This window comes from Bufo gargarizans, chromosome 4 (assembly GCF_014858855.1).
Source record: "Bufo gargarizans isolate SCDJY-AF-19 chromosome 4, ASM1485885v1, whole genome shotgun sequence".
Taxonomy (NCBI): Eukaryota; Metazoa; Chordata; class Amphibia; order Anura; family Bufonidae; genus Bufo; species Bufo gargarizans.
In genome coordinates, this window is record NC_058083.1 from 64,582,392 (window position 1) to 64,608,255 (window position 25,864).

At 45.5% G+C, this 25,864-nt stretch overlaps 2 protein-coding genes across 3 annotated transcripts in view; both read left to right on the top strand.

The window, feature by feature from the left end:
- The window catches only part of LOC122933840 (gastrula zinc finger protein XlCGF26.1-like), a 327,998-nt gene that overhangs the window by 294,228 nt on the left and 7,906 nt on the right, over nucleotides 1-25,864 (top strand). The window contains exons 1-2 of the mRNA XM_044288912.1: nucleotides 8,721-8,844; nucleotides 20,104-20,195. Of these exons, the coding sequence (XP_044144847.1) occupies nucleotides 20,135-20,195 (61 nt within the window). The 5' untranslated portion in view covers nucleotides 8,721-8,844; nucleotides 20,104-20,134. Of the gene's footprint in view, nucleotides 8,845-20,103; nucleotides 20,196-25,864 lie in introns of the transcript that reaches the window.
- Nucleotides 1-25,864, top strand: part of LOC122933829 (gastrula zinc finger protein XlCGF26.1-like) — a 700,524-nt gene that overhangs the window by 131,526 nt on the left and 543,134 nt on the right. The window lies entirely within an intron of this gene.

The window sequence follows — 25,864 nt, forward strand, 5'->3', positions numbered from 1 at the left end:
TATAGGGGGAGCTGGCACTATGGGGGGGGACTATAGGGGAGCTGGCACTATGGGGGGGACTATAGGGGGAGCTGGCACTAAGGGGGGGACTATAGGGGGAGCTGGCACTATGGGGGGCACTATAGGGGGAGCTGGCACTATGGGGGGACTATAGGGGGAGCTGGCACTAAGGGGGGGCACTATAGGGGGAGCTGGCACTATGGGGGGCACTATAGGGGGGGCTGGCACTATTGGGAGAGCTGACACTATGGGGGGGCTGGCACTATAGGGGGAGCTGACACTATAAGGGGGCTGGCACTATGGGGGGGAGCTGGCACTATGGGGGGGGAGCTGGCAATATATAGGGGCTGGCACTATGGGGGGAGGGCTGGCACTATGAGGGGAGGGCTGGCACTATTGGGGGAGCCGGCACTATTGGAGGAGCTGGCACTGTGGGGGCATTTCTTACTGGCACATTATGGGGGGGCACCATGGGGGAGAGGAGCACTATGGGGGTAACTGGGGGCTCTAAAGGGGCTTTTTTTATTATTGGCACATTCTGGGGGGCACTATAGGGGAGAGCAGCACTATGGGGCATCTGGTGCTTACTATAGGGGCATTATTTGGGGGCACTATGGGGAAGTGGGGGCTCTAAAGGGGCCTTTTGTATTGGAACATTATGGGGGGCACTATGGCATTTGGTGGCACTAAGGGGGCATTTTTTACTGGCACATTATGGAAGGCACTATAGGGGAGAGCGGCACTATGAGGGAGTGGAGCACTATTGGGGCATATGGTGGCACTAAGAAGGGGCATTTTTTTACTGGTACATTGTGGGGGAGAGGAGCACTATAGGGGCATCTGCTGGGGGCACTAAGGGGCATTTTTTTACTGGCATATTATGGGGACACTATGGGGAAGGGGGAGAGGAGCAGTATGAGGGCATTTACTGGGGCACTATATAGGGGTATTTTATACTGGCATACATTATGGGGACATTAGCTCAACTGCGGGCACTAAGCGGGGTATTTCATGTACTGTCATATTATAGGGAAAATTAGTACTACTAGGGGGTATTATGGGGAGCTTTACTACTACTAGGGGCTATGAAGAACATGATTACTAGGGCACTATAGGGGCATTATTACTACTAAGTGTGCTCTGGCAGAGAATTATTTCTATTGGTGGGATTTTGGGGAGCACTGTTACTTTGGGGGCACCCTGGCATAGTATCAGCTTAGCACAATTATTTTTGGAGGACATTATCTTTATACTATTAGTGTCTGGGCGCAGTTATTTTTGAGAGCACTGTGTGCCAATAATTGTTTAAGGGGGCACTATCTGTGTGGTAGTAGTATTTCCAGGCGGACTGTTTCTGCAGTATAGTATTGGGGGCATAGCGGGTACAGTATTGGGGGCACTATCTGTGTGGTCGTTTGTATTTCCAGGGGGACTGTTTCTGCAGTATAGTATTGGGGGTGGCAGGAAACTAATGTCTGTTTCTCAATTTCTGCAGAGAAGGGAGATGGCAGAAAAATCATCATGGCGGTCTGGTCTGAATGGAGAAGATGAGGAAAGAGAACGTCTACAACAAAGGTGACATCACGGGATGTAAGAGGTATGTGGCGCTATGTAGGAGAGGAAATGCTCCGGCTCCTCCTCCAGCCATTTGCAGAAGGAGGATTCAGAACTGGGTGAGGATGACGAAAGGGGGCAGCAGGCCACGGGCGGGTGACAGATGGTGGGGGGAACCACAGGCCTTGAGCAGGATCAGGGTAGGGAGGAGAGCGGAGGAGCTTCCTGGCTGTAGCTTGTTATATAAGCAGGCAGTGCAGCCAGGACGGCCTCCCCTCTCCGTATGATGTGTAGAGACAGGCCGCAACTATAGAATGTCAGCTGTACAGTGTGTGTTGGGAGTGGCCTATTATATGTAGGAGGGGCTTTTAATGATGGGCGGGGCTAAAAATGGGCCACTTGACTAGATTTGCCCCCCAGGACTAAGGCTGCCAGTCCTCCCCTGATTTAGTGGCAGATTTCTGAGCAGCAAGGTCCATAGACCGCCTACTGGCCTTTAGAGCCATTCCTTTTTTATTCTTTTTTAATTGTCTCCTTTCTCTTTTTTTTTCCTTTTTTTTCCCTTTTCCTTTTTCCTTCCCTCTTCCCTTCCTTTCCCTTTTTCTTCCTTTTATTTTTTTTTTTTCCTTTCCCCTTTTCCCCTCTTCTCTTTCACTCCCCTCCTTTAACTTTTATTTTAAAAAGTACATTAGTGACCTTTAGATGGTTAGATGAGTACTTAGTTAATTAGTTAGTTAGTCAGCAAAAAAAACAGTAAAGTAACAATCTCACCAGACTTCGTCTTCAGGCCTTCAATCGGCCCAGCTGGGAGGCACGGAGAGTGCGATCAGGAGGACCAGAAGGTTTCAGGGAGCCGAAGGACCAAACAGAGGGCTGCAGAAGGTCGTCAAAGAAGCAATCGCCCAGGCTCTGCTATCGGCACAAAGCACTCAGGTCACTCAGGTCAGGATGTGGAAGCAAGAGCCATCCAGAGGGGGGGGAAGGAGCCCCCTAGCCACCGGCAGGCATCAGCAGCCACAGCTGAACCCAGGAAGCACCAGGAAACAGGCACAGGAGGACGAGGTGAAAGGGAGCCCAGACCAACAAACCATGCCAGCTCCGGTCCCCACCAACCAAGAAGATGAAAGGAGGAAGCCAAGATATCAGCTGGCCAGCAATCGGTTCCCATCCAGGCAGGGAAGCAGAAGAGGAGAGCGGAGCTGCCAAGCAACCTAACTCCAGCGGCCCCCAGTGAGGTTAGTCTGTAGTCAGAGCGGAGGAGCAAGAGGGAGGGAGCAGACGAGGAGGGAGACACGATCCTGAACAGCACGCGGAAGGCAGGTAGAAGAAGGCAGGTGGCAGGGAGAGAAGCACCCGACGTCCAAGCCGGGAAGATCAACCCACGCTTGCTCTAAGAAGCCGAAGAGGGAAGCAGAGACGCCAAGGACGCCACAAGCAGGAGTCGGCGGACAGCGGGGCAGCCGAGCAGCGAGAGGAGGGGAAAGTGCGACGTCTCATGTCATCACATCATCCCATTAGCCGGTGAGGAGGACTTCTAAATAAATTCCTTCTCAAGTTTCTCCTTAATATAGTATGATATAGCCTGGGTCTCAGGCAAAGGCAGTGGGTAAACTTGACCACATGGGAGTGTGGTACCAGGCAGAAGATCAATGGGACAGTCATAGGGCTGATGCAGGGGCAGATTCTAAGCTAGAGGACTAATAGACAACGGCAGGAGGTAGAAGGAGATGCAGAGAGGGACCTGAGAGAATCGGGCTGAAAGTGGACAAGGTCGATCAGAGATCAGTTTGGACCAGCTGAGCCAGTGGAAAGTGCATAAAAAAGGAAAACATTAAGTTTAACATTGAAATCTGCTCTAGATTCAGTCAAAAGATATTGCATCCTGCTACGGGTCATCGGGCTGCAGAGACTTTCTTCTGTGTGGTGATAAAAAAGTGCTACTGCAGACTAATTTCAAAGGAACTTGTTTTTAGAGCATAAAAGCATAGAGGAATATCTCTACATTTATTTGTTTAGAAGAAGGAGCATCATTAGTCTAGAGGCCAGTACCACCAGGCAGAGAGAGGGGGATGTCGGTGGGGCTGGGCCATTAAAGCCATCAAACTTTGGGAGAAGTTGAACAAGTCAGTGGCTGTGCTGGCCATATGGAGAGTAGAGGAGGTGGGCAGAGGCCACTGACATGACATGCATGAATATCAATATATGGTTATAATAACTTCTGATTATGTTTTACTACTATTCTAAACTTACCCTAAAATCTAGTTTAATCCATAGTAAAAGTTCACTCTACACTAGCAATAGCAGCCTCCTAGGTAGAAAAAGGAAGATCCTCAGTTAACTGAATTTGTGGAGCAACCAGCCTATTGGTTTAGTGTTGATACCTATATGAAGCACTAAAGCTTTTGGCCCTTCATGTTCTCAATCAGTGCTCTTCCCACCATCTTGCTGAAACCCACTGTTTTATTATTATTATTAATTATTAAAGCGCCATTCATTCCATAGCGCTGTACATATGAGAAGAAAGTAATCCAGCTTCCAGGATGGCAGTAGTAAACGTGATCATCTTTATTTCATAGGTGCAGAATAAAATCCAACATGTACATCTACGCGTTTCGGATCGCCAGGTTCTGATCCTTACTCATGACAATAGTATATGCTGAGTGCCAGTCTTAAATAGAAAGAGGCCGGACAACTCAGGTGGAGATAATTAGCAGTAACTACTCCTTCTTACATGCAAATTAAAATTTTGCCCTTAAACTGCAGCCAACACTGTGGTGTCTGAACAGAGTCCAAAAAAAGACTAGGACTGATGTTTTGTGCTATAGTGGGAGCCCTGCGAGCAATGCAGGTAATACCTGGGCGCGCTATTTCTGACCATTGTGAATCATGACGTAGCATAGATAGGTGTTTTCGGAGGATGAGGCAGATTTTGGAATATTCCAAACTGTAACTAGTGGCAAAAATAGGATTCTTACAATATGTATGTTTACCTTTTAATATTCGGCCTCTATTATCCGGGAAGAGCAAATCTTTGCGTTTTTTAGATGAGATATAAGACCTAGCAGCCTCAAGGGAATCATGAGAATATCCACCTGCCCTGAGGCGATCAGATGCTGATGATCTATCCAGAGGAATTTTGTGGAACGGCTGCAGACCCATTCATGTTCAATGAGGAGATTCTGGGACCTGTATATGGAGTGATCCCCCGCCGTTCAGATGCTGATGATCTAGCCAGAGGATAAGTTAAAACAAAGTGCAGAACCCCTTTTACTTTAATAATTTATTTTCATTTTGAGGGATATCTTTTCTATTCAAAGATCCGTATCCGTTCCGCAATGGGGCCAGAATGTGCTATCCGCATTTGCAGATCCGCATGCTGTACAACAGGCATTAGTGTACATTTTGATCAAAAGGCATAAGCCCACTCACCACGCCAAGGTACCTCTTTCTCTGGGACCTACTCTGACAAAAAGGCGCAGCACAATGCGGTGACAAAGCGGCACTGCCCTAGTAGGCGGCAGGACTCAGGAGTCAAACAGCAACCCTGCTGTTTAATTAGATGTAAGCATAGCATTGTGGATGTGCGATCCAGTTCTGTTCTTTTCCCCTTGATATAAGTATTTAAATCTTGGAAAACCCCTTTAAGGCCACCACTATATGGTATATATGAGGGCGAGTCAAAATTTATCTACACTCTGGCTGTAGAATTTATTTTAATCATCTTTCAGAAAGCACAAATCCATAATTTCGACACGACCTCTCCAGTCACTGCTGTGGAGGGTTGAATGTGTTTTTTCCAGTTCATTTGTGACTGCGCGGCGAGAAACAATGGCTGCCCTACTTGTGATTTGTACGAGAGAAAAGCAGCATGCAGTGACTGGGTTTTCTGTGGTCTGAGGGTGCGTCTGGTGCCGATAGTTATGGAAGATTTACTGCACAGGATGAAGAAAGTGATTTGTCATGAAGCAGTATGAATCGATAGAGACGCTCAAAGAGGGTCACTCAAGGGTCAACCATGAAGAAGGAGCCAGACGCCCGTCCACGACTGATGACAACATTGAGGGTGCACATGAGCGGATTCTGCTGGATAGACGAGAGACAGTGGATTATGTGGCCCTACGAGGATGGAGATTCACGTCTCATGAAGACATTGGGGCATTCGTGGCTCACAGCTCTACCAAAACATTTTTTAGTGAGGACTTGTTAATGAAAGCTTGTTGACTGATGGACAAAGTGTATTGAAAAGCAGAGAGATTATGTTGAAATTGTATTTTTAAGAGATATTTGTCTTTTCTGAAAGAAAGTTCTACAGCCAGAGTGTGGATCATTTTTGACTCTCCCTCGTGTAACGTATTAGGTAACCTTTCTTAACTCTTCCCGGAAAAGGGAAATAAAACAGGATTTTCCGGTTGTCGCGTGGCTTAAATGACCTTACATTTATTCTGTGGGTCAGTAGCTGGCTTTCTAGAACTTACCTCAGATTCTTACTGTCATTCGAGACCTACATTCCTGTGAATTCGGTGAATACAGTCATTCGTCATCACCACCACAAAACGTACACATACAGTGATATAACATTCATATATGGTTTTATTATGCTCTAGTGCAATAGGACACTTTGTTTTTGTGGCGCCATGTTCTGAGAGGTCCTCACATGTTCATGGAGCTCTGTAAGGACTTGTTATTTTGAGCGGCAAATGGTTCTTCTAATTGATACCATTTCAGGGGCTTTTATATTGTTTTCATTGTTTCTTTTTGGAAAGTGAGGCGACCAAAGCAATGATAAATTACACTTACAGGTATAACTCTAAGGACAGGAAACCTGAAGGCAAAAAAGTGAACTCTCCTCACTGGTTTACAAGACGTGGACCCGTGCAGCGTAACGTGAGCTAGAAAAGGGATTCAGCCTTTCTCCCAGTAAAAGATATGCCAAGTTTCCAAAACCCCTCTACATCTTTGCTTCCTGGTGCACACAGAGCTCCCCCAGACCCTGCAGAGCATCATACCTTCATCTCCTCCTGTGAAAACATCTCCAAAACTTCCCCTCCCTCACAGGATCATGGTCACATGGTTGTGATGTCATCACAGGTCCTTCACAATGACTTCCTTACTGCTGAGCTCCGCCCCCTGCACTGATCACATGACAGTGACATCATAACAGGTCTTTCACCACCACTTAAAGGGAACCTGTCACCATGATTTAGCGCATAGAGCTGGGGACATGGGCTGCTAGATGGCCACTAGCACATCTGCAGTACCCAGGTCCCATAGCTCTCTGCGCTTTTATGGTGTTAAAATACCGTTTTTAGTGATATGCAAATTACCTCCTATGTGTCCTGTAGCCGGAGATGAGTCCAGCGGAAGGGAGCCCAGCACCGCCCCGCGTCCGCCGAATCTCCTCCTTGCCTGCTGACGTCATAGAGCTGCAGTGCCGAAATCTCGCGATGCGCGAGCTAGCGCATGCGCAGTCTCGGCATCATGTTCATTCCCTGTACTGGAATCAGCACAGGGAACGAACTACGCATGCGCTAGCTCGCGCATCGCGAGATTTCGGCACTGCAGCTCTATGACGTCAGCAGGCAAGGAGGAGATTCGGCGGACGCGGGGCGGTGCTGGGCTCCCTTCCGCTGGACTCATCTCCGGCTACAGGACACATAGGAGGTAATTTGCATATCACTAAAACGGTATTTTAACACCATAAAAGCGCAGAGAGCTATGGGACCTGGGTACTGCAGATGTGCTAGTGGCCATCTAGCAGCCCATGTCCCCAGCTCTATGCGCTAAATCATGGTGACAGGTTTCCTTTAAACTTTCCACTACTGAGCTCCGCCCCCTGCACTGATCACATGACAGTGACATCATCACAGGTCTTTTCCTACCACTTCTTTCCACTGCTGAGCTCCGCCCCCTGCACTGATCACATGACAGTCACATCATCCCAGGTCCTTCAGCTCTTGCAGTGCAGCAGATACAGAGCAGGTCCTGGTCGGTAGTCACTGCTGTGGTGTCTGGAGCCTCTTCTTCTCTCTGGTATCAGCCATTTCTCCAGAATCCCCCTTTATCCCCGGTGCTGGGGGCTCTGAGAAGCGGGGTCTCTCCAGGAGCAGTAAGTGCGGTTCTGGATCTCACTAATGCTCTTGTCCCTGGAGGATTTCCAGCCTCTCCTCTCCTCATAAAGGCGCCTGCAGTACTAGAAGCCTCCAGCTCCTCCAGTTCTCTCCTCTTCTCCTGAATGACCACCAAGGATGGACAGGAAGGAGATCAGCAGAAGAATATTAGACCTCACCTTGGAGATCATCTCCCTGCTGAGCGGAGAGGTAAACTTTTCTAGATTTCTCTCCTCTTTATTGTATTCTGTAACAAGTCAGACACCGGGAAGGAGAATCCATCATAGGAAGTGATAGGAAGAGTCCAGGGTCCTGGAGAACAACCTCCAGACCTTCCAAGTGATGGAGAACCTGAAGATCGGCCACCAGTATGGTCAGTGATGGATCATGGGGACCAATAGTCATGTTGTAGGAGCCATGAGAAGTTAAGTAGGCACGTTGTACCCAGGAGGAAAGGAAGCAGAGGAGGAGATGGTCGGAGTGTGGCCTGGAGGGAGAATTTCTACCATTAGTCTGACATCTAGATGATACTGGACTATAACAAGGAGGCCTCCACTACATCTAGAGGAAAGAAGGTTTCTCCACTAACATAGAAGAGGATTCTTTACTGTAAGAGCAGTGAGACTATGGAGCTCTCTGCCAGAGGAAGGGGTCATGGGGGATTCTCTAGAAGAGTCCAGAAGGGTCTGGAGGGTAATAATATTCCAGCTTCTAGTGACTAGATTACTGGAGATGGGGCCATGATCCAGGGAGGGACTCTGAGTGTATATCTGGAGTCAGGAAGGAATTTCTTTCCCTAAGTGTCTCTCTCCATCCACAGGATTACACCATAGTGAAGAAGACATCGGAGGAAACTCCCATCATCCATGAATCAGTAGGGTTGAGCAGGACCCTCATCACAGAGCCTCCCCCCCTGATACATGAGAAGAAGATCCTAGAACTCACCCACAAGATGATTGAGCTGCTGACTGGAGAGGTGACACTGCTGGGAATGCTGGGAAATTCTCCAGTAACAGCACTGGAGGGGTCTGGGTGATGACGGTGTCATTGTGTTGTCAGGTTCCTGTAAGGTGTCAGGATGTGGCGGTCTATTTCTCCATGGAGGAGTGGGAGTATGTAGAAGGACACAATGATCTGTACAAGGAGGCCATGATGGAGGCTCCCCGGCCTCTGACATCACCAGGTAAGAAGAGACGAGGTGAGAAGAGGCCGTGTTAGAGCCTCAGTCCGGTCATGTGCAGTGTGTACACGCGTGTAATGACATGTAATGTAGGAGCTCCACATGTTATTCTCCGGGCACATCACGTTAGAGCCTACATTTCCCATATACATCACACTTCTCCATAGGCTCCATCCCCCTGACAGATATAGTGTCCTCTTGGCCTCCATCGGCCGGTACAGTAGATGACACTATTCTATACAGAGGATCCTGCAGGAAAACCTGTGCCGCGCCGTATACATGGGGCTTATGGGTGACGTCTGCCCCTGTGTGACTATATAGAATGATAGGACTGTACAGGGGAGATGTCACCTCCTTCTATCAGAGATCTACGTTAGGAAACCCTCCTGATATCTACCTCTGATGGAAGGCTCAGACATGGTGTGAACACATCCTTATTCCAGTAGTTCTCCTCCCTTCATGTCTGGGATCCTCTAGTCACTCCACAAGCAGAGAAGACACAAGATGCTATATGTGACCGGAGAAAAAGGTGGGATCACCGGGCTCTTCTCTCTCCTCCTCCAGTCTGTGGTCCTGGCAGAGCGGACATGTGTCTTCTAGCAGTAGATGTACGGCCTGAAGTGTTATCAGAGGCCGGGCCGTAGGGTGGGTGGCTGGATGGTGCAGTAGTTGTACTCACGGTTTTCTAAAGCTCTCTGGGCCAGTGTGTAATGATTGGAAGGGCACACAGGTTCTTCCCTTCAGGACACACTCTGATTCTGGAGTTCTCTTGCCTGATGGCGGTCGAGGTGCCCTTGGGATTGATGTTTTAAGGTGCGAGGCAGGGTCCCTTCAGTGCAACTGCAGGATAGAAATAATGAGTTAACAGCAAAAAATTCTTTACTGAAGTTTAAAGTTCTGGTGCATTAATCATAGGGAGAGGTTAGCGAATCGAGCTTCAGATCCAAGATCCAAAGTCCATTTGTTGCAAAACTTTAATGCTGTATGAAGACCTGTCTCTGTAGAGCATTAAAATGCACGGAAAAAGAGGAGAAGAAAAGCTGGTGGAGCGCCAAGTATTGAAAGAGGATTAATGGGAATTTGATACCACTGACAGAGGCTTGTAGTCAAAGTGAGTATGTTCGCTATATTATGTAACAGATTATACATATACACGCAATCGTGTTTTACTCACTTCACCGATAAAGCTCAAGACACTTGATGACAGGAAACCCCCCCCTCGCCGAGGTCGCCTGTAGAATGTAAGTTCCCCTTGTCGTCCTGTTGATTGATTGATAACTTACAGGACTTCAGACGTTGCACAAGGTAACTTTTATTCGATTGCCTTGACGCATTTCGGGGCATAGACAACCCCTCCCTCAGGAGCATATACACATAGACAAATACAGAGTAGCTTTTTATAGATGGTCGCATAAAAAAGACGTGGTGGAGCGCTTCCTCCCGGTCCTGTGACCCGGAACGGGAAGTGCGTTCCATCCGTGGAACGCATGTTTACTGCTAACAAACACATTAATATAAAACTGCCCCTAGGGCAAATACATGTGGACACCTAATTAATTAGTATGTCCGCACGGGTGACTGCCCAGCTATGTTCGGAGTTTCACTCCCGCTTCTGTAGGTAGTTTCGGGGCCTAGATGTACGGGCCAGAGATTCACTTCCGGTCATGTGATGTCGGGTGCCGGACTTGTGTTCCACCTGTGGAACGCATGAAGGGCGATATGCGGCTTCAGGTCCTAACGGGGGCGTCTAGGGCCAGAAAACCCGATGATTAGAGGTCAGAGGTATATTCAATGGAAAAAGAGGAACGGATAGGGATAGAGTGTAATACATATATATGGATTGGATAAAGGATGAGAAAGCAAAGTGTATGTAAACGATCCAATCAACTGACGAAACGTGATATTAGGTTTACTCGGGATGATTTTACCGATAACTGGATCTCGGTGGAGAATGGACCAATGTTTTTGTTGAATCACTTTTATAGAATTATGAAGGTAGTTGTACCTGGTAAAAAAGTCCAACTGTGTGTATCGTGGTTCAGTTTTAGGGGTAGTCGTAACACAGTTGAACTTTTTTTGAAAATAATTTCCAGCTCACCTCCCTGGTGGAATAAGTAATCCCGGCTCCAGAGGCCCTAGGGGAGTGTTCCCGCGGCAGGCTGCAGATAAGTGAAGAAAGGTCCCGGAGACAGATCGAGTTCCTCTAATGGCTCTTCTTTATTATTCAAATATGGTTGACAGACATAACCACCACATACACGGTATTAACGTTGACGCGTTTCGGGTGAGTACCCTTAGTCGTAACAAATTGCCTTATGTGAACCTTCTATACAAAGGAGTTGAACCATCTTCCACCCAGTGACGTGGGTGGGAGTCTCCAACTCCATAGGTTACCACATGAATGGCACACCTTTTTTCGTTTACTCCATTCATCATGGTTGTAATCGAAAGCACCTTGTGCGGACAGCTTTCCAGAGACATTAACCCTGGACTTGCCAGGATATTCATTCTATGACAAAAAAGCCGCACAATGTGAACCCCCACCATATCATTAATTAAAAAACATTTAGTAAATGCATAAAAAATGATGAAACATAGAAATACAAACTAAACATAAAAGACCTTTAGCTTTCTGATAAGCAGCAGTCCATTCTTATACAGAAACCACAAAAGTTGAACTTTTTTACCAGGTACAACTCCTTTCATAATTCTATAAAAGTGATTCTACCAAAAATTGGTCCATTCTCCACCGAGATCCAGTTATCGGTAAAACCATCCCGAGTAAACCTAATATCACGTTTCGTCACGCTCACACTTTGAAAAATATATTGGCACCCTCCTGTCCAAAACTGACCACCCGAAAACGTGATTCTACTAACGACAATACTATAGGTCCAGCCATAGGTTCCTTTAAATTCAGATCTAAACGCTGCATGTGCTGCAATAGCATTTCGGATAATGTCAATGTAGTGTTTGTCGCCAACACTGGGGAATCTATGTCCCTCAAGCATCATATGAACTGCAATTCCAGGAATGTGGTCTATATGTTGGAGTGCCCTTGCGGACTACAATATATAAGCCGCACCACCCAAACAGTGAGGGAAAGACTTATTAATCATCGCTCAAACATCCAACGACAATATCTGAAACACAAAGTATCCAAACATTTTTCTGAGACACACACAGGTGACTTTTTGGGGCTCAAATTGACCCCTATTGCTATGGTCTCTCTGTCACACACACAACTGTGCAGACGAGAAGTGTACTGGATCTATAGGTTCAATACCCTTTCCTCATTTGGTTTAAACGAAACCCTGGAATATAGCCACTACTAAACTAATATATAATACCCAATCAGATAAAAATAAAACTACTTCTAATGAAAATATAATGAAAACCACCAACAACAATAAGAATAATAATATGAGCCACCTCGGAACATAAAAGCCACTTTTCGCTAACAAACGTACTCGCCATTATCCATTACCTACTGCCTATTTCACAAGCATTACATTACTATTTATTGATGACGCAATAAGTTTTTTCTACTTTTATCACCCTTTACTTAATATTTGTATCGTTTGATATATATGGAGACCATGTGATGGAAATATGTATGCTCTTATATAAGGACAAACTCCATGTATTTAGCTAGAGCAGGGTTGTACATGTGGGAGGATCTTAATCTCTTTTTATAGATATGCTTACTATATTATATATTATATATACGTATGTTTATATATATGTGTGTGTGTGTATATATATATATATATATATATGTCCTTTCCATAGATATACCTATTATGTGTTATGATATACAGTACAGACCAAAAGTTTGGACACACCTTCTCATTCAAAGAGTTTTCTTTATTTTCATGACTATGACAATTGTAGATTCACACTGAAGGCATCAAAACTATGAATTATCACATGTGGAATTATATACATAACAAAAGAGTGTGAAACAACTGAAAATATGTCATATTCTAGGTTCTTCACAGTAGCCACCTTTTGCTTTGATTACTGCTTTGCACACTCTTGGCATTCTCTTGATGAGCTTCAAGAGGTAGTCACCTGAAATGGTCTTCCAACAGTCTTGAAGGAGTTCCCAGAGATGCTTAGCACTTGTTGGCCCTTTTGCCTTCACTCTGTGGTCCAGCTCACCCCAAACCATCTCGATTGGGTTCAGGTCCGGTGACTGTGGAGGCCAGGTCATCTGGCGCAGCACCCCATCACTCTCCTTCATGGTCAAATAGCCCTTACACAGCCTGGAGGTGTGTTTGGGGACATTGTCCTGTTGAAAAATAAATGATGGTCCAACTAAACGCAAACCGGATGGAATAGCATGCCGCTGCAAGATGCTGTGGTAGCCATGCTGGCTCAGTATGCCTTCAATTTTGAATAAATCCCCAACAGTGTCACCAGCAAAGCACCCCCACACCATCACACCTCCTCCTCCATGCTTCACGGTGGGAACCAGGCATGTAGAGTCCATCCGTTCACCTTTTCTGCGTCGCACAAAGACACGGTGGTTGGAACCAAAGATCTCAAATTTGGACTCATCAGACCAAAGCACAGATTTCCACTGGTCTAATGTCCATTCCTTGTGTTCTTTAGCCCAAACAAGTCTCTTCTGCTTGTTGCCTGTCCTTAGCAGTGGTTTCCTAGCAGATCTTCTACCATGAAGGCCTGATTCACACAGTCTCCTCTTAACAGTTGTTCTAGAGATGTGTCTGCTGCTAGAACTCTGTGTGGCATTGACCTGGTCTCTAATCTGAGCTGCTGTTAACCTGCGATTTCTGAGGCTGGTGACTCGGATGAACTTCTCCTCCGCAGCAGAGGTGACTCTTGGTCTTCCTTTCCTGGGGCGGTCCGCATGTGAGCCAGTTTCTTTGTAGCGCTTGATGGTTTTTGTGACTGCACTTGGGGACACTTTCAAAGTTTTCCCAATTTTTCGGACTGACTGACCTTCATTTCTTAAAGTAATGATGGCCACTCGTTTTTCTTTACTTAGCTGCTTTTTTCTTGCCATAATACAAATTCTAACAGTCTATTCAGTAGGACTATCAGCTGTGTATCCACCTGACTTCTCCACAACGCAACTGATGGTCCCAACCCCATTTATAAGGCAAGAAATCCCACTTATTAAACCTGACAGGGCACACCTGTGAAGTGAAGACCATTTCAGGTGACTACCTCTTGAAGCTCATCAAGAGAATGCCAAGAGTGTGCAAAGCAGTAATCAAAGCAAAAGGTGGCTACTGTGAAGAACCTAGAATATGACATATTTTCAGTTGTTTCACACTTTTTTGTTATGTATATAATTCCACATGTGATAATTCATAGTTTTGAAGCCTTCAGTGTGAATCTACAATTTTCATAGTCATGAAAATAAAGAAAACTCTTTGAATGAGAAGGTGTGTCCAAACTTATGGTCTGTATTGTATATAATCCTTATTTTAATTTATGGTTCCTATGTATAAAAATCCCTTCCTTGTTTTATGTATTACTGCTTCAAAGAATCCCCTCCCCCTATTAAGTTACGATTTACAGGTAATTCTCTTTTGCGTTCCAATGAGGAACGCAGTAAACCCTAATTCAGTTGATTGGATCGTTCACATACACTTTGCGTTCCACTGTGAAACACAGAAATTCTCATCCTTTATCCAATCCATATATATGTATTACACTCTATCCCTATCCGTTCCTCTTTTTCCATTGAATATACCTCTGACCTCTAACCATCGGGTTTACTGGCCCTAGACGCCCCCGTTAGGACCTGAAGCCGCATATTCATGCGTTCCGAATGCAATTCTTGACCCGACATCACGTGACCAGAAGTTATTCTACGGCCTGTACCTCTAGGCCCCAAAACTACCTACAGAAGTAAGGGTGAAACTCCGAACATAGCTGGGCAGTCACCCATACTAATTAATTAGGTGTCCACATGTATTTGCCCTAGGATCAGTTTTAAATTAATGTGAACATAAGCAGTAAACATGCGTTCCATGGATGGAACGCACTTCCGGTTCCGGGTCACAGGATCGGGTGGAAGCGCTCCACCACGTGGAGATTCCTCCTCCTTCTTTTTTATGCGACCATCTATAAAAAGCTGCTCTGTATTTGTCTATGTGTATATGCTCCTGAGGAAGGGGTTGTCTATGCCCCGAAACGCGTTGAGCTAATCTAATAAAAGTTACCTTGTGCAACGTCTGAAGTCCTGTCAGTCATAAATCAATCAACAGGACGACAAGGGGAACGTACATTCTACAGGCGACCTCGGCGAGGGGGGGTTACCTGGCATCAAGTGTCTTGAGCTTTATCTTGTGCCCCCCCCCCCTGGTGAAGTGAGTAAAACACGATTGCGTGTATATATATAATCTGTTACATAATACAGCGAACAGACTCACTTTGATGATTGTTTTTATGTAACAACACATTTTTTTATCCTTTTTTTAAATCTTTATTTCTTATTGGCTATACACCGTTTGTCTTCTTTATTTCTGGGGAGGCACTACAAGCCTCTATCAGTGGTATCAAATTCCTATTAATCCTCTTTCAATACTTGGCGCTCCACCAGCTTTTCTTCCCCTCTTTTTTTGTTCATCCACTAATTATCGCGGCCTGCGAGTCAGGCTGAACCTAGGTGTGAGCAGCCTTACAATCTACCATTTCTTCCTTTGGTTTTGGTTTTGGCTTTAGGTGTCCCCTGGCGTCCCCCTAATCTATCCTCCATTCCACCCTACACCACTTTATACCCTACCTTTGTCCCTATTTCCAACACAACCCTCCCCCCTTCATCTCTTTTTAATTCACCTCTCCATTTACGCTCCCCTTTTTTATATTTTTGTAGCATTAAAATGTATGAACTTTGCGGAGGCAAAATTCATCCAAAAGTCCAAAATCGTGCAAGACTTTGGTGAAGAACTCCGGGCTTCTATTCTACAAACCATTTGAAAACAGGAATCCGAAGTTGGCTTCTGTACTGGCTGGTACCTCGGTACCAAAGCCGACTGCAGATTCCTGTTTTAAGATGTTTTTAAAGTTGTAGAATCGAAGCCCGACTTCAGACTTAACAAACTTTGCCTCCGCAAAGCCCATAAATTTGAATACTGTACGGAGACAGGTCTCCATACAGCATTAACTGGAAGTTTTGCAACAAATCGACTTTGGATCTTGGATCTGGAGCTCGATTTGCTCAACCCTAATCATAGGTTCAGCATGCATGGACTAGCAGAGGTTTCACAGGCATCATTTCTGCAGATTTCACAGTTTTCACAGCTGAGATCTGAGGTAACAGGCAAAATTGTTTCCGGAAAGCACTTTGCTCCACCTCTCTGAGTTGCACACACAAGCACCCAGGCCTGGGGTGTAGAGTTTACTTTAGGCAACCAACAGGGTGGTTCTCCCTAACAGCAGGGAGACTCTTCTGCTTTAGTCTTTGAGCAGGTTGCTGTACTTACAGGACACTTCCACAGGATCCAGCTTGTCACAGTGGGCCAAGTTGTGTGGTGTGTGCTCAGGCATTGGAGGCTACTCCTGAACGTGGAGGCTGTAGAGTCAATAAGTCACTTCAGAAACGTTACCTCTACTGGACTTTCACTACACCTCTCAGTTAAATCTGGCTTGCTTCTGGCAGTTGTTCCTTTCTCCTTCAGGCCTCCCCCTGTCTGGTACCTGAATCCAGGAGTTGCTAAGGGTCAGCTTCACATCTTTCTGCTTCCTCTAACCCTGCGCTGTCTCTGACTCTACCGGTTTAGACCAGACTCTCCTCACTCACTGCACTGTGCTGACTCCTTATATGGAGGGTGATACCAGCCCCATCTAGTGGTGGCTGTGAGATATGGCCTGTTATCTCAGGTCAGCAGAGATATACGTGACATTGCATATATAACAAGATAAAGCATTTTTACACTAAGCCATTGGAACTCCTCTTGAACCCTCTATTACTACTACTAGCAGTAACATTATTAGGCACAATATATTGATAACGGGTTTTAGAATTTTTTTAGGTGAATCCACCATTTATAAGTGCACTTCGTTTACCCGCAGTGCGCCCCCTGCTGGTGTGTATTATACAGGTTATACTAGATGATACTTTATCTGGACCATCATATATTGTGTTTTTCTTTAGTTATTTATACATTTTACGTTCTGTTTCATCCGTCTACCCCTGAACCATCAATACTGCCTTCGTCCTGTGGTTTGATTATTGATTGGACCGTCCATTGTGTGTTCTGCCTTTTTGATTAATGATTTTTTATAATTAATAAATAATAATTGATGATGATCCTTGTGGTCGGTCTGTGCCCGGAGCTCCTCACAGTGTTTGATACTGGATTAGTTACAGTCTGAGACACCGGACCTGTGGGTGTCCTCCGCGCTGCTTCGTCCACATTGTCTTAGAGCCGTCTAAAGAGATTAATACCAAATATAAAAAGGACTCCATCAACGGAAAGTAAAAGAGTTATTAACCACTTCCCTCCTGCCCATTGACTATAAACGTCCTTGGGCGGTTGGTTTATCTCTGAATGGACGTTCTGGAATGTCCATTCAGAGATGGGAGCTGCACGCTAATCGTGCAGCTGCCCAGCGGGGGCCTGCTGTCAGTGACAGTAGGGCTCCCCAGAGAGAAGGCAGGGACAGTTCCCAGGTGTCCCTGCCTTCTAGATCGCTTGTACAGATCAGGAAGCGTTATGCGCTTCCTGTCCCGGCCAATGATTATGTGACTACCGGGGGTGGGGGAGTGCAGGAGCTGGCGCGTCTTCCATAGACCTCGATCAGCCCTGCACTGAGGCTGTACAGCGCTGTATACTGCTGTACAGCCTCTCTGGGGGGAGAAAAAAAAAATGAAGTTAGATGTCCCCCAGAGTTCTTGTACGACCTTATGGGGGACACAAAGTGTAAAATAATTTATTTTATTTTTTTTAGATAGTTTTAAAAAAAATAAAAAGTTTCACATAACAAAAAAAAAAATATCCCCCCCACATCCGTTACTTAAAGAATTGAAGAAAAAAAGAAATATAGACATATATGGTAAAGTGTAGTGGGGAGCAGTAAACTTACCGTCCATGCGGCTCCCGGGGCGCTCCAGAGTGACGTCAGGGCGCCCCACACGCATGGATGACGTGATCGCATGGATCACGTCATCCATGCGCATGGGGCGCTCTGACGTCATTCTGGAGCGCCCCGGGAGCCGCACGGACGGTAAGTATACTGCTCCCCCGCTCCTACTATGGCAACCAGGACTTTAATAGCGTCCTGGCTGCCATAGTAACACTGAACGCATTTTGAAGACTGATCCGTCTTCAAATGCTTTCAGTTCACTTGCGTTTTTCCGGATCCGGCGTGTAATTCCGGCAAATGGAGAACACGCCGGATCCGGACAACGCAAGTGTGAAAGAGGCCTTAAAAAAAAATATATGTTTTTATTGTGTAAAGTGTAAAAATTAAAAAAATACAAACTAGACGTATTTGATATCGTTGCATCCGTAATGACCGGATCTATAAAAACATCACATGATCTTCCCCATAAAATAAACGGTGTAAAAAAAAAAAATGGAAAAATGACTTCACCTCCCAAAAATTTAATAAAAAGCAAGCAGAAAGCCAAATGTACCCCAAAATAGTGGCAATAAAAACGACAGCTTGTCCCGCACTAAATAAGCCCTCACGCAGCTCATTCAACAAAAAATAAAAAAAAAGTTATTGCTCTTAAAAACCATGACGCTCCTTCCCTTCTGAGCCCTGACGTATCTGCAAATAACAGTTTACGACCACAATTTGGGTGTTACTGTATTCAGGAGAAAATGGGTAGCAAATTGGGGGGATATTCTCCTGTTATCTTTTGTGAAAAAGAAAGTTTGGGCCTAAAGCACCATTTTCTTGTAAAAACTAAAATGGAATTTTTCATTTTCACACCCAAGTATTAAAAATTCTATGAAACAGCTGTTGAGTGAATTGCTCGCTACACCCCTTAAAATTCCTTGGGTGGTGTAGTTTAAAAAAATGTGGTCACTTTTTGGGGGTTTTCACTCTGGGGATACCTCAGGGCCTCTTCAAGTGCAACATGGTGCCGAAAGACCATTCCAGCAAAATCTGCCCTCCAAAAACCATATGGCGCTCCTTGCTTTCTGTGCCCTGCCGTGTGCCCAAGCAGCGGTATACGACCACATATGGGGGGTTTCTGCAAACTGCAGAATCAAGGTAATAAATATAATGTTTGTTTTGTTGTTAACACTTGATGTGTCCCAGGAAAGAATAGATTAAAATGCAAAATCTGCAAAACAAATAGAAATTTTGAAATTTCACCTCTATTTTGCTTTAATTCCTGTGGAATACCTAAAGGGTTAAAAAACATTTAAAAAAACAGTTTTGGAGGTCATTTATGGGTTGGTTCTATTATGTAAGCCCCACAAAGTGACTTCAAAACTGAACTGGTCCTTAACCCTTTATGGACCCATGACGTAGCTCTACGTCCGTTCCCTAAACATGGCGCCCGCTCGCTCGTGCAGTGGGCGCCTTAGCCGCTGGGTTTCTGCTATTCTGCATCTTACCCTTCAGATGCCGTGGTCAAATGTGACCATGGCATCTGAGCAGACCGGAACGGGAAGTCGCGCGCTTCCAGTCCGGTAACAGCTTTCCCCGGCTGAGATCGGGGAACCTGTTACCTTGTGCTAATTTACCAAAGCCTCAAGCAGGCTTCAATTAGATGACTATACCAATACAGGCCACTAGGTGGCAGCCTTGTATTGATATAGTGCAAATTAAGTCTTCAATGATGGCTATTTAGCCAAAATTAGACCTGGTCAGGAAGGGGGCAAATAGCCCGGTCTGGAAGTGGTTAAAGACGACGATATCCCTGTTCACAGGATGGGATAAATATGTGACCACTGAGACCCCACTGATCATGACAACGAGGGTCCCGTGTCCTCCTTGTGGATGTAACAGACGTTCTCATAGATATCTCCAGCATTTTCACTGACCGTGGCGGGAGCAGCAGACATGTACAGTCACCGCTCCATCCATGTGAGGACACAGGACCCCTGTTCTCATGATCTAGGAGGGTCCTTGTAGTGGTATTTCTATGTGGGGTGACTGGATTAGTTTGGGGTTTGGTAGAAAGTGGGTGAGGAGCAGAACATTGTTATTTAGGCCCCAATGACTAAACCTAGAAGTGAAGGAGCTGAGAGAAGAGTCTGATCTATAGACAGATCTACAGGAGGCCATGTATTCAGTCACTGTGTGCTTGTGTCTCCACAGATGGATCCAGGAAGAGAAATCCCCCCAAAAGATGTCCCCATCCTCTGTATTCCCAGGACTGTCCAGAGGAGAAGCTCCCAGAGAACCATCAGGTAGATGGAGCTGATGTCTCACCAGAATCTGACCAGAAAGTGATTGGACCAAAGATGAATTTACATTTTTCTTGTTTAGGATGAAAATCTGATTGATATTAAGGCTGAGGTTAAAGATGATGAAGAGGAGACGGATTTATGGGGCGATCATCCGTGTAAGAATTGTCTGCATTGAGGGTCACCTGGATGCTACTCCCATCATCTTATCATCACATGTAATCAATCTCTCTTGTCCCTGTGTGTTTCTCACAGATGGAATCATAGAAAGAAATCCCCCCAAGAGATGTCCCCGTCCTCTGTATTCCCAGGACTGTCCAGAGGAGAAGCTCCCAGAGAACCATCAGGTAGATGGAGCTGAGCCCTATACACATCTATATAGGGGGGTCCTGCAGTCATAGAGGGGTCATAGATTGTGGGGGTCTCTTATGTGGATCTGTTAGATTTCCCACCTGTCTGCTGTATTGTCCTGAATTGTTACAGATGACAAATCAGGGGGAAGATCTGACTGATATTCAAGTGGATGATGAAGAAGAGCGGATGATGGGCGATCCCCCGTGTAAGAGTGAGGTGGAGGAGGACATTCCAGTCCATGTGACCACAGGTATGGAATAATGAATGGAGAATGGCGAACTCTGTGTGTGGTTAGGTGTGTTTAGGCCACTCATTCAGCTGACCGCTATCCCTCCGACTCCCCCATATACCTCCATGCTCGGCTCGGTTGAGTGTCTGGGTTTTCAGTGGGGCGTCCAGATATTTCTTGTTGATGTTTATCTTCCAAGATTACAAAAGGATCTGTCACTGAATTTCCGAACACCCGATACTTCTGTCCCACGACCTGATCTGCCCTCAGTGAAGCAAGGCTGTTATTTTATGTTCTTTTTCAGTAGTCTCCATTATTCTGACTGCTATTGATGTTCTGCTGCTGGTCTATGTATACCGGCTCCAAAGGAATAGGAAATATGAAGGAAGGACGTCTCCTCCTCCTTCTTGCTGGATCCACTTCTGGATTTGGCAAAAAAACTACATCAAAACCTCAACCATTTTCATTGACCGTTGTAGCCCATTTACTGCAGGGGTCCTAGATGCTATGGTATCTGCTTAAGTTGTCCGTTTTTATAAAGTATCTTCTCATTTCCTAACATAGGATTTTTAAGATGGCCTCCCTCCCATACCCGTATCTGTCCCCGTGCACAGTTTTTAATATCTTTTGCTCTTCCTGAGGCTTGCTGTACCAAGTGGGCTTCTGATTAAGTGGAGTTAAAGAAAAGGAGTTTAAGACAAGGAGCAAGAAACTAAGGTTGGATAGAATTTCCTTGTGTGTTGTTGGCTTGATTCCAGCTAGTCCATCAACTACTGCAGACAGGGTCTAATTCTAACTCATATTTACTGTTTTCATTCTTTACTGTTCATCCCCATTAAACATGTGTCCTGTGCAGTGTGTCCGTGCCTTGAAGAGCCGTTCTAGGGTGAATACATTCGCACTAGATGCAATCATGTTGCATATTATGAAGCCCAGATCTCGGATCTAAATAAGCAGCTTGAAATACTTAGGGGCATTGCAGACCTGGAGAGAGGCTTAGACCTCACTGTGCAGGCGCTGACTGGGGTCAGTGAAATGGAGGCGGGTGGAGGAGGGCAAGATCAGGACTATCAGATCAGCAGTTGGGTTAATGTAGAAAGAAGGGGTAGAGGGGAAAGTCTTAGGGAGGCTAGTCCTGAGCTGGCACACCCTAGTAAATATGCCTGTTTGGCTGATATTAGGGATGAAAGCCCAGGGCCAGCAACACTGCAGCAGGTCGTTTCTCCTAACAACCAGGAGGATGACCACTGCAGGAAGGATGGGAAAAGGAGTGCAGCAAAGGTCAGACAGATGCTGGTGGTAGGGGACTCTATTATTAGGCGGACAGATAGGGTCATCTGTCGCAGAGACCGTGAATGCCGAACAGTGTGTTGTCTGCTGGATGCTCCGGTTCGGCATATTGCGGATCGGACTGACAGATTGCAGGGTGGGTCTGGGGAAGATCTGGCGGTCATGGTACACATTGGCACCAATGACAAAATCATTAAAAATGATTTTAGGGAGCTAGGTGAGAAGCTCAAGTCCAGGACCTCCAAGGTAGTGTTTTTAGAAATACTACCAGTGTCACGAGCCTCACCAGAGAGACAACGGGAGCTTAGAGAGTTAAATAAGTGGGTCAGAAGCTGGTGCAGGAAGGAAGGGTTCTGGGTTCATGGAGAACTGGACCGACTTCGCGTTCGGTTACAGGCTCTACAGTAGGGACGGGCTGCACCTCAATGGGGAGGGTGCAACTGCCCTGGGGGAAAAAATGGTTAGATGGGATGGCTGGAGGAGCATTTAAACTAGGATCGGGGGGGGGGGTGCCATACTAATAAGGGGGTAGATAGTGTAGATAGAGAGTGGGATATAGAAGGGGACAGTGGGAATTTAGTGGGGGCCGGGGTTGGCAAGGAAAATAGGGAGAAGACTGGGAATAACTATACATTTATAAAAAATAGAGCTGCTGGTAACAAGAACCTACAATACAATCGTGTTCAGCGGCTCACCTTGCCTCTTCACAAAGACCTGGTGCTCACTCCACGGATTCACCCAAATCCGGTTAAAAAAGTGCAAAGTAATATAGTAACTGGAGGGCACTCAATTATCAGAGAACATCAGGGCAGGATGTCAGTAATCCCAATTTATTACCTAAAATAATGGCTAAAATGGTGACAGAGCTAAAACCGTACTCACATATATCTAAAAACATGCAACTGAAAACATACACATAAAGCAAAATAGACCGCACAGTAAAATGTCCACACAATCCGTGTAGGGCTGCAATGTCCGTATGCAACTCAGGTCAGGTGTATGACCGCATGGATGCCGATACAATTGGTGTGCAAACTCAGCAGGCAGTATAGGTCAAATGTTCAACCAATATAGTCTTGTCCAAAACTTCATACAGGCCCCATAGGGCAAAGTACATTACCCCTCCTGCGTCCCCTTGATCTGGCTCCAGCCACTTGGACTCAGGTCTATAACGCGGCGTCCCACGTGACCTGACTGCGTCCCACGTGATGCACGTAGCTGTTGTAAGGCTGGTCAGTGCGCTGGGTCCTAAGATCCGGACCGTATGGTTGTATCCGCACTGGAGATCACTCCCTGGGGGTCCGAGGGGTACGGTGACTTTTGGTACTGTCACCTCAGAGTTCCAATGGAAAGTCCTGTGCTGTCATGAACCAAACCGGACGCGTTTCGGAGATCAAGCCCCTTCCTCAGCGGTATTGACAGCTTCCATAGACATTTTCCCTTTTACACCCTCCTTTCTTGGGCAGAGCATTCTGGGACCTCGATCACATTGAGATCCCGGTGTGGATCAGTTCATTTGAAGCCGTGCTCATTTCATATACACTTGCACCTGCGATAATTGATAAATCCACCATATACATTATTATACAGCCCTTCTCTTCTATCACCACCTCTCTAGGGGTCAGTCTGTATGTACATGATCCATAAATGGAAAAAACGCATGCGGTTTTGGAAAAACGCATATGCGTTTTTTGCGTTTTCTACACCATTTTCAACAACATATTGTGTGGATCTTAGGACCCAGCGCACTGACCAGCCTTACAACAGCTACGTGCATCACGTGGGACGCAGTCAGGTCACGTGGGACGCCGCGTTATAGACCTGAGTCCAAGTGGCTGGAGCCAGATCAAGGGGACACAGGAGGGGTAATGTACTTCGCCCTATGGGGCCTGTATGAAGTTTTGGACAAGACTATATTGGTTAAACATTTGACCTATACTGCCTGCTGAGTTTGCACACCAATTGTATCTGCATCCATGCGGTCATACACCTAACCTGAGTTGCATACGGACATTGCAGCTCTACACGGACTGTGTGGACATTTTACTGTGCGGTCTATTTTGCTTTATGTGTATGTTTTCAGTTGCATGTTTTTAGATATATGTGAGTACGGTTTTAGCTCTGTCACCATTTTAGCCATTATTTTAGGTAATAAATTGGGATTACTGACATCCTGCCCTGATGTTCTCTGATAATTGAGTGCCCTCCAGTTACTATATTACTGGTTACAAGAACCTGTTACATACAAAAATTAACCAAGGTAACCAAAAAAATATGGATAACCACTTTACAGGTAATAGTAATTTAAGATTTATTTTCACAAATGCCAGAATACTAGCTAGAGAAATGGGGGAGCTGGAGGCTACGGTACTAGTAGAACACATAGATGTAGTTGGTGTGGCTGAGACATGGTTGGACTCTTCGCATGACTGGGTTGTTAATATTGAGGCTTTTACACTATTTAGGAAAGACCGGGTCAATAGAAAAGGTGGTGGCGTGTGCCTGTATGTGAGGAGTTACCTGAAGACAAGTGTGAAAGAGGCAATTGTGGGTGCGGATGGTGAGGATGTGGAAACCTTATGGGTGGAAGTTCAAAGGGCTATAAACACAGAAAAAAATAATACTTGGTGTAATCTCTAGACCCCCTAACATCACAGAGGAGATATAAACGCAACTGTATAACCAAATAGAGCGGGCGGCACAGGCGGGTACAGTGGTCATAATGGGAGATTTTGACTTCCCAGACATTGACTGGGGTCACGGTTCTGCGTCAACTGCAAAGGGGAGAAAATTCCTGAACTTGATGCAGGACCACTTTATGGGCCAGTTTGTAGAAGCTCCACTAGGGGCGATGCTCTGTTGGATCTGGTAATCTCTAATGATGCAGAGCTTGTTGGTAATGTTACTGTTCGACTGTTCGAGAAACACTAGGTAATAGTGACCACAATATAATTATACTCCCCCTAAACTATAAGAAGCAAACTCTGTCAGGCAGAGCAAAGACACTGGATTTCAAAAAGGCTAATTTCCCTGGGTGGAGGGCAGCATTTCAGGGCATAGACTGTGAGCAGCTACTGTCACATAATACTACTGAGGAAAAATGGGAGAGCTTCAAATCCACATTGAGTAATTGCACTTAAAAATGTATCCCTTTAGGTAACAAGTATAAACGGCTAAAATTAAACCCCATGGCTTACAGCTACTGTAAATAGGGCAATAAAAGACAATAAAAAGGGCATTTAAAAAATACTAATCTGAGGGGTCGGCTGTAGCGTTTGAAGATTACAAAGGGCTTAATAAAATCTGCAAAAAGGAGATAAAATTAGCAAAGGTACAAAACGAACAGCAGGTAACAAAAGAAAGCAAAACAAATCCCAAAAAGTTTTTTAAATATATAAATGCTGAAAAACCTAGGTCTGAGCAGGTAGGTCCCCTAAATAATGCTAAAGGGGGGTAGTTACTGAAGATAAGGAAAAGGCAGAGTTCCTAAATAGGTTTTTTAGCTCTGTATATACAAAAGAAGAGAAAGGAGCTGATATCTGTGGCGCCAGGGCTGTTAGTACATCCAGCGATATACTCAATTGGCTAACTGTAGATATCGTCCAAGAGAAGTTAAATAGGGTAAATGTGAATAAAACTCTGGGTCCAGATGGATTACACCCAAGAGTGCTTATTGAGCTCTGTTTTGTCATTGCTGTGCCCCTGTTTATAATTTTTAAGGATTCTTTAGGGACTGGTACAGTGCCAAGTGATTGGCACAAGGCAAACGTGGTGCCCATATTCAAAAAAGGATCAAGGT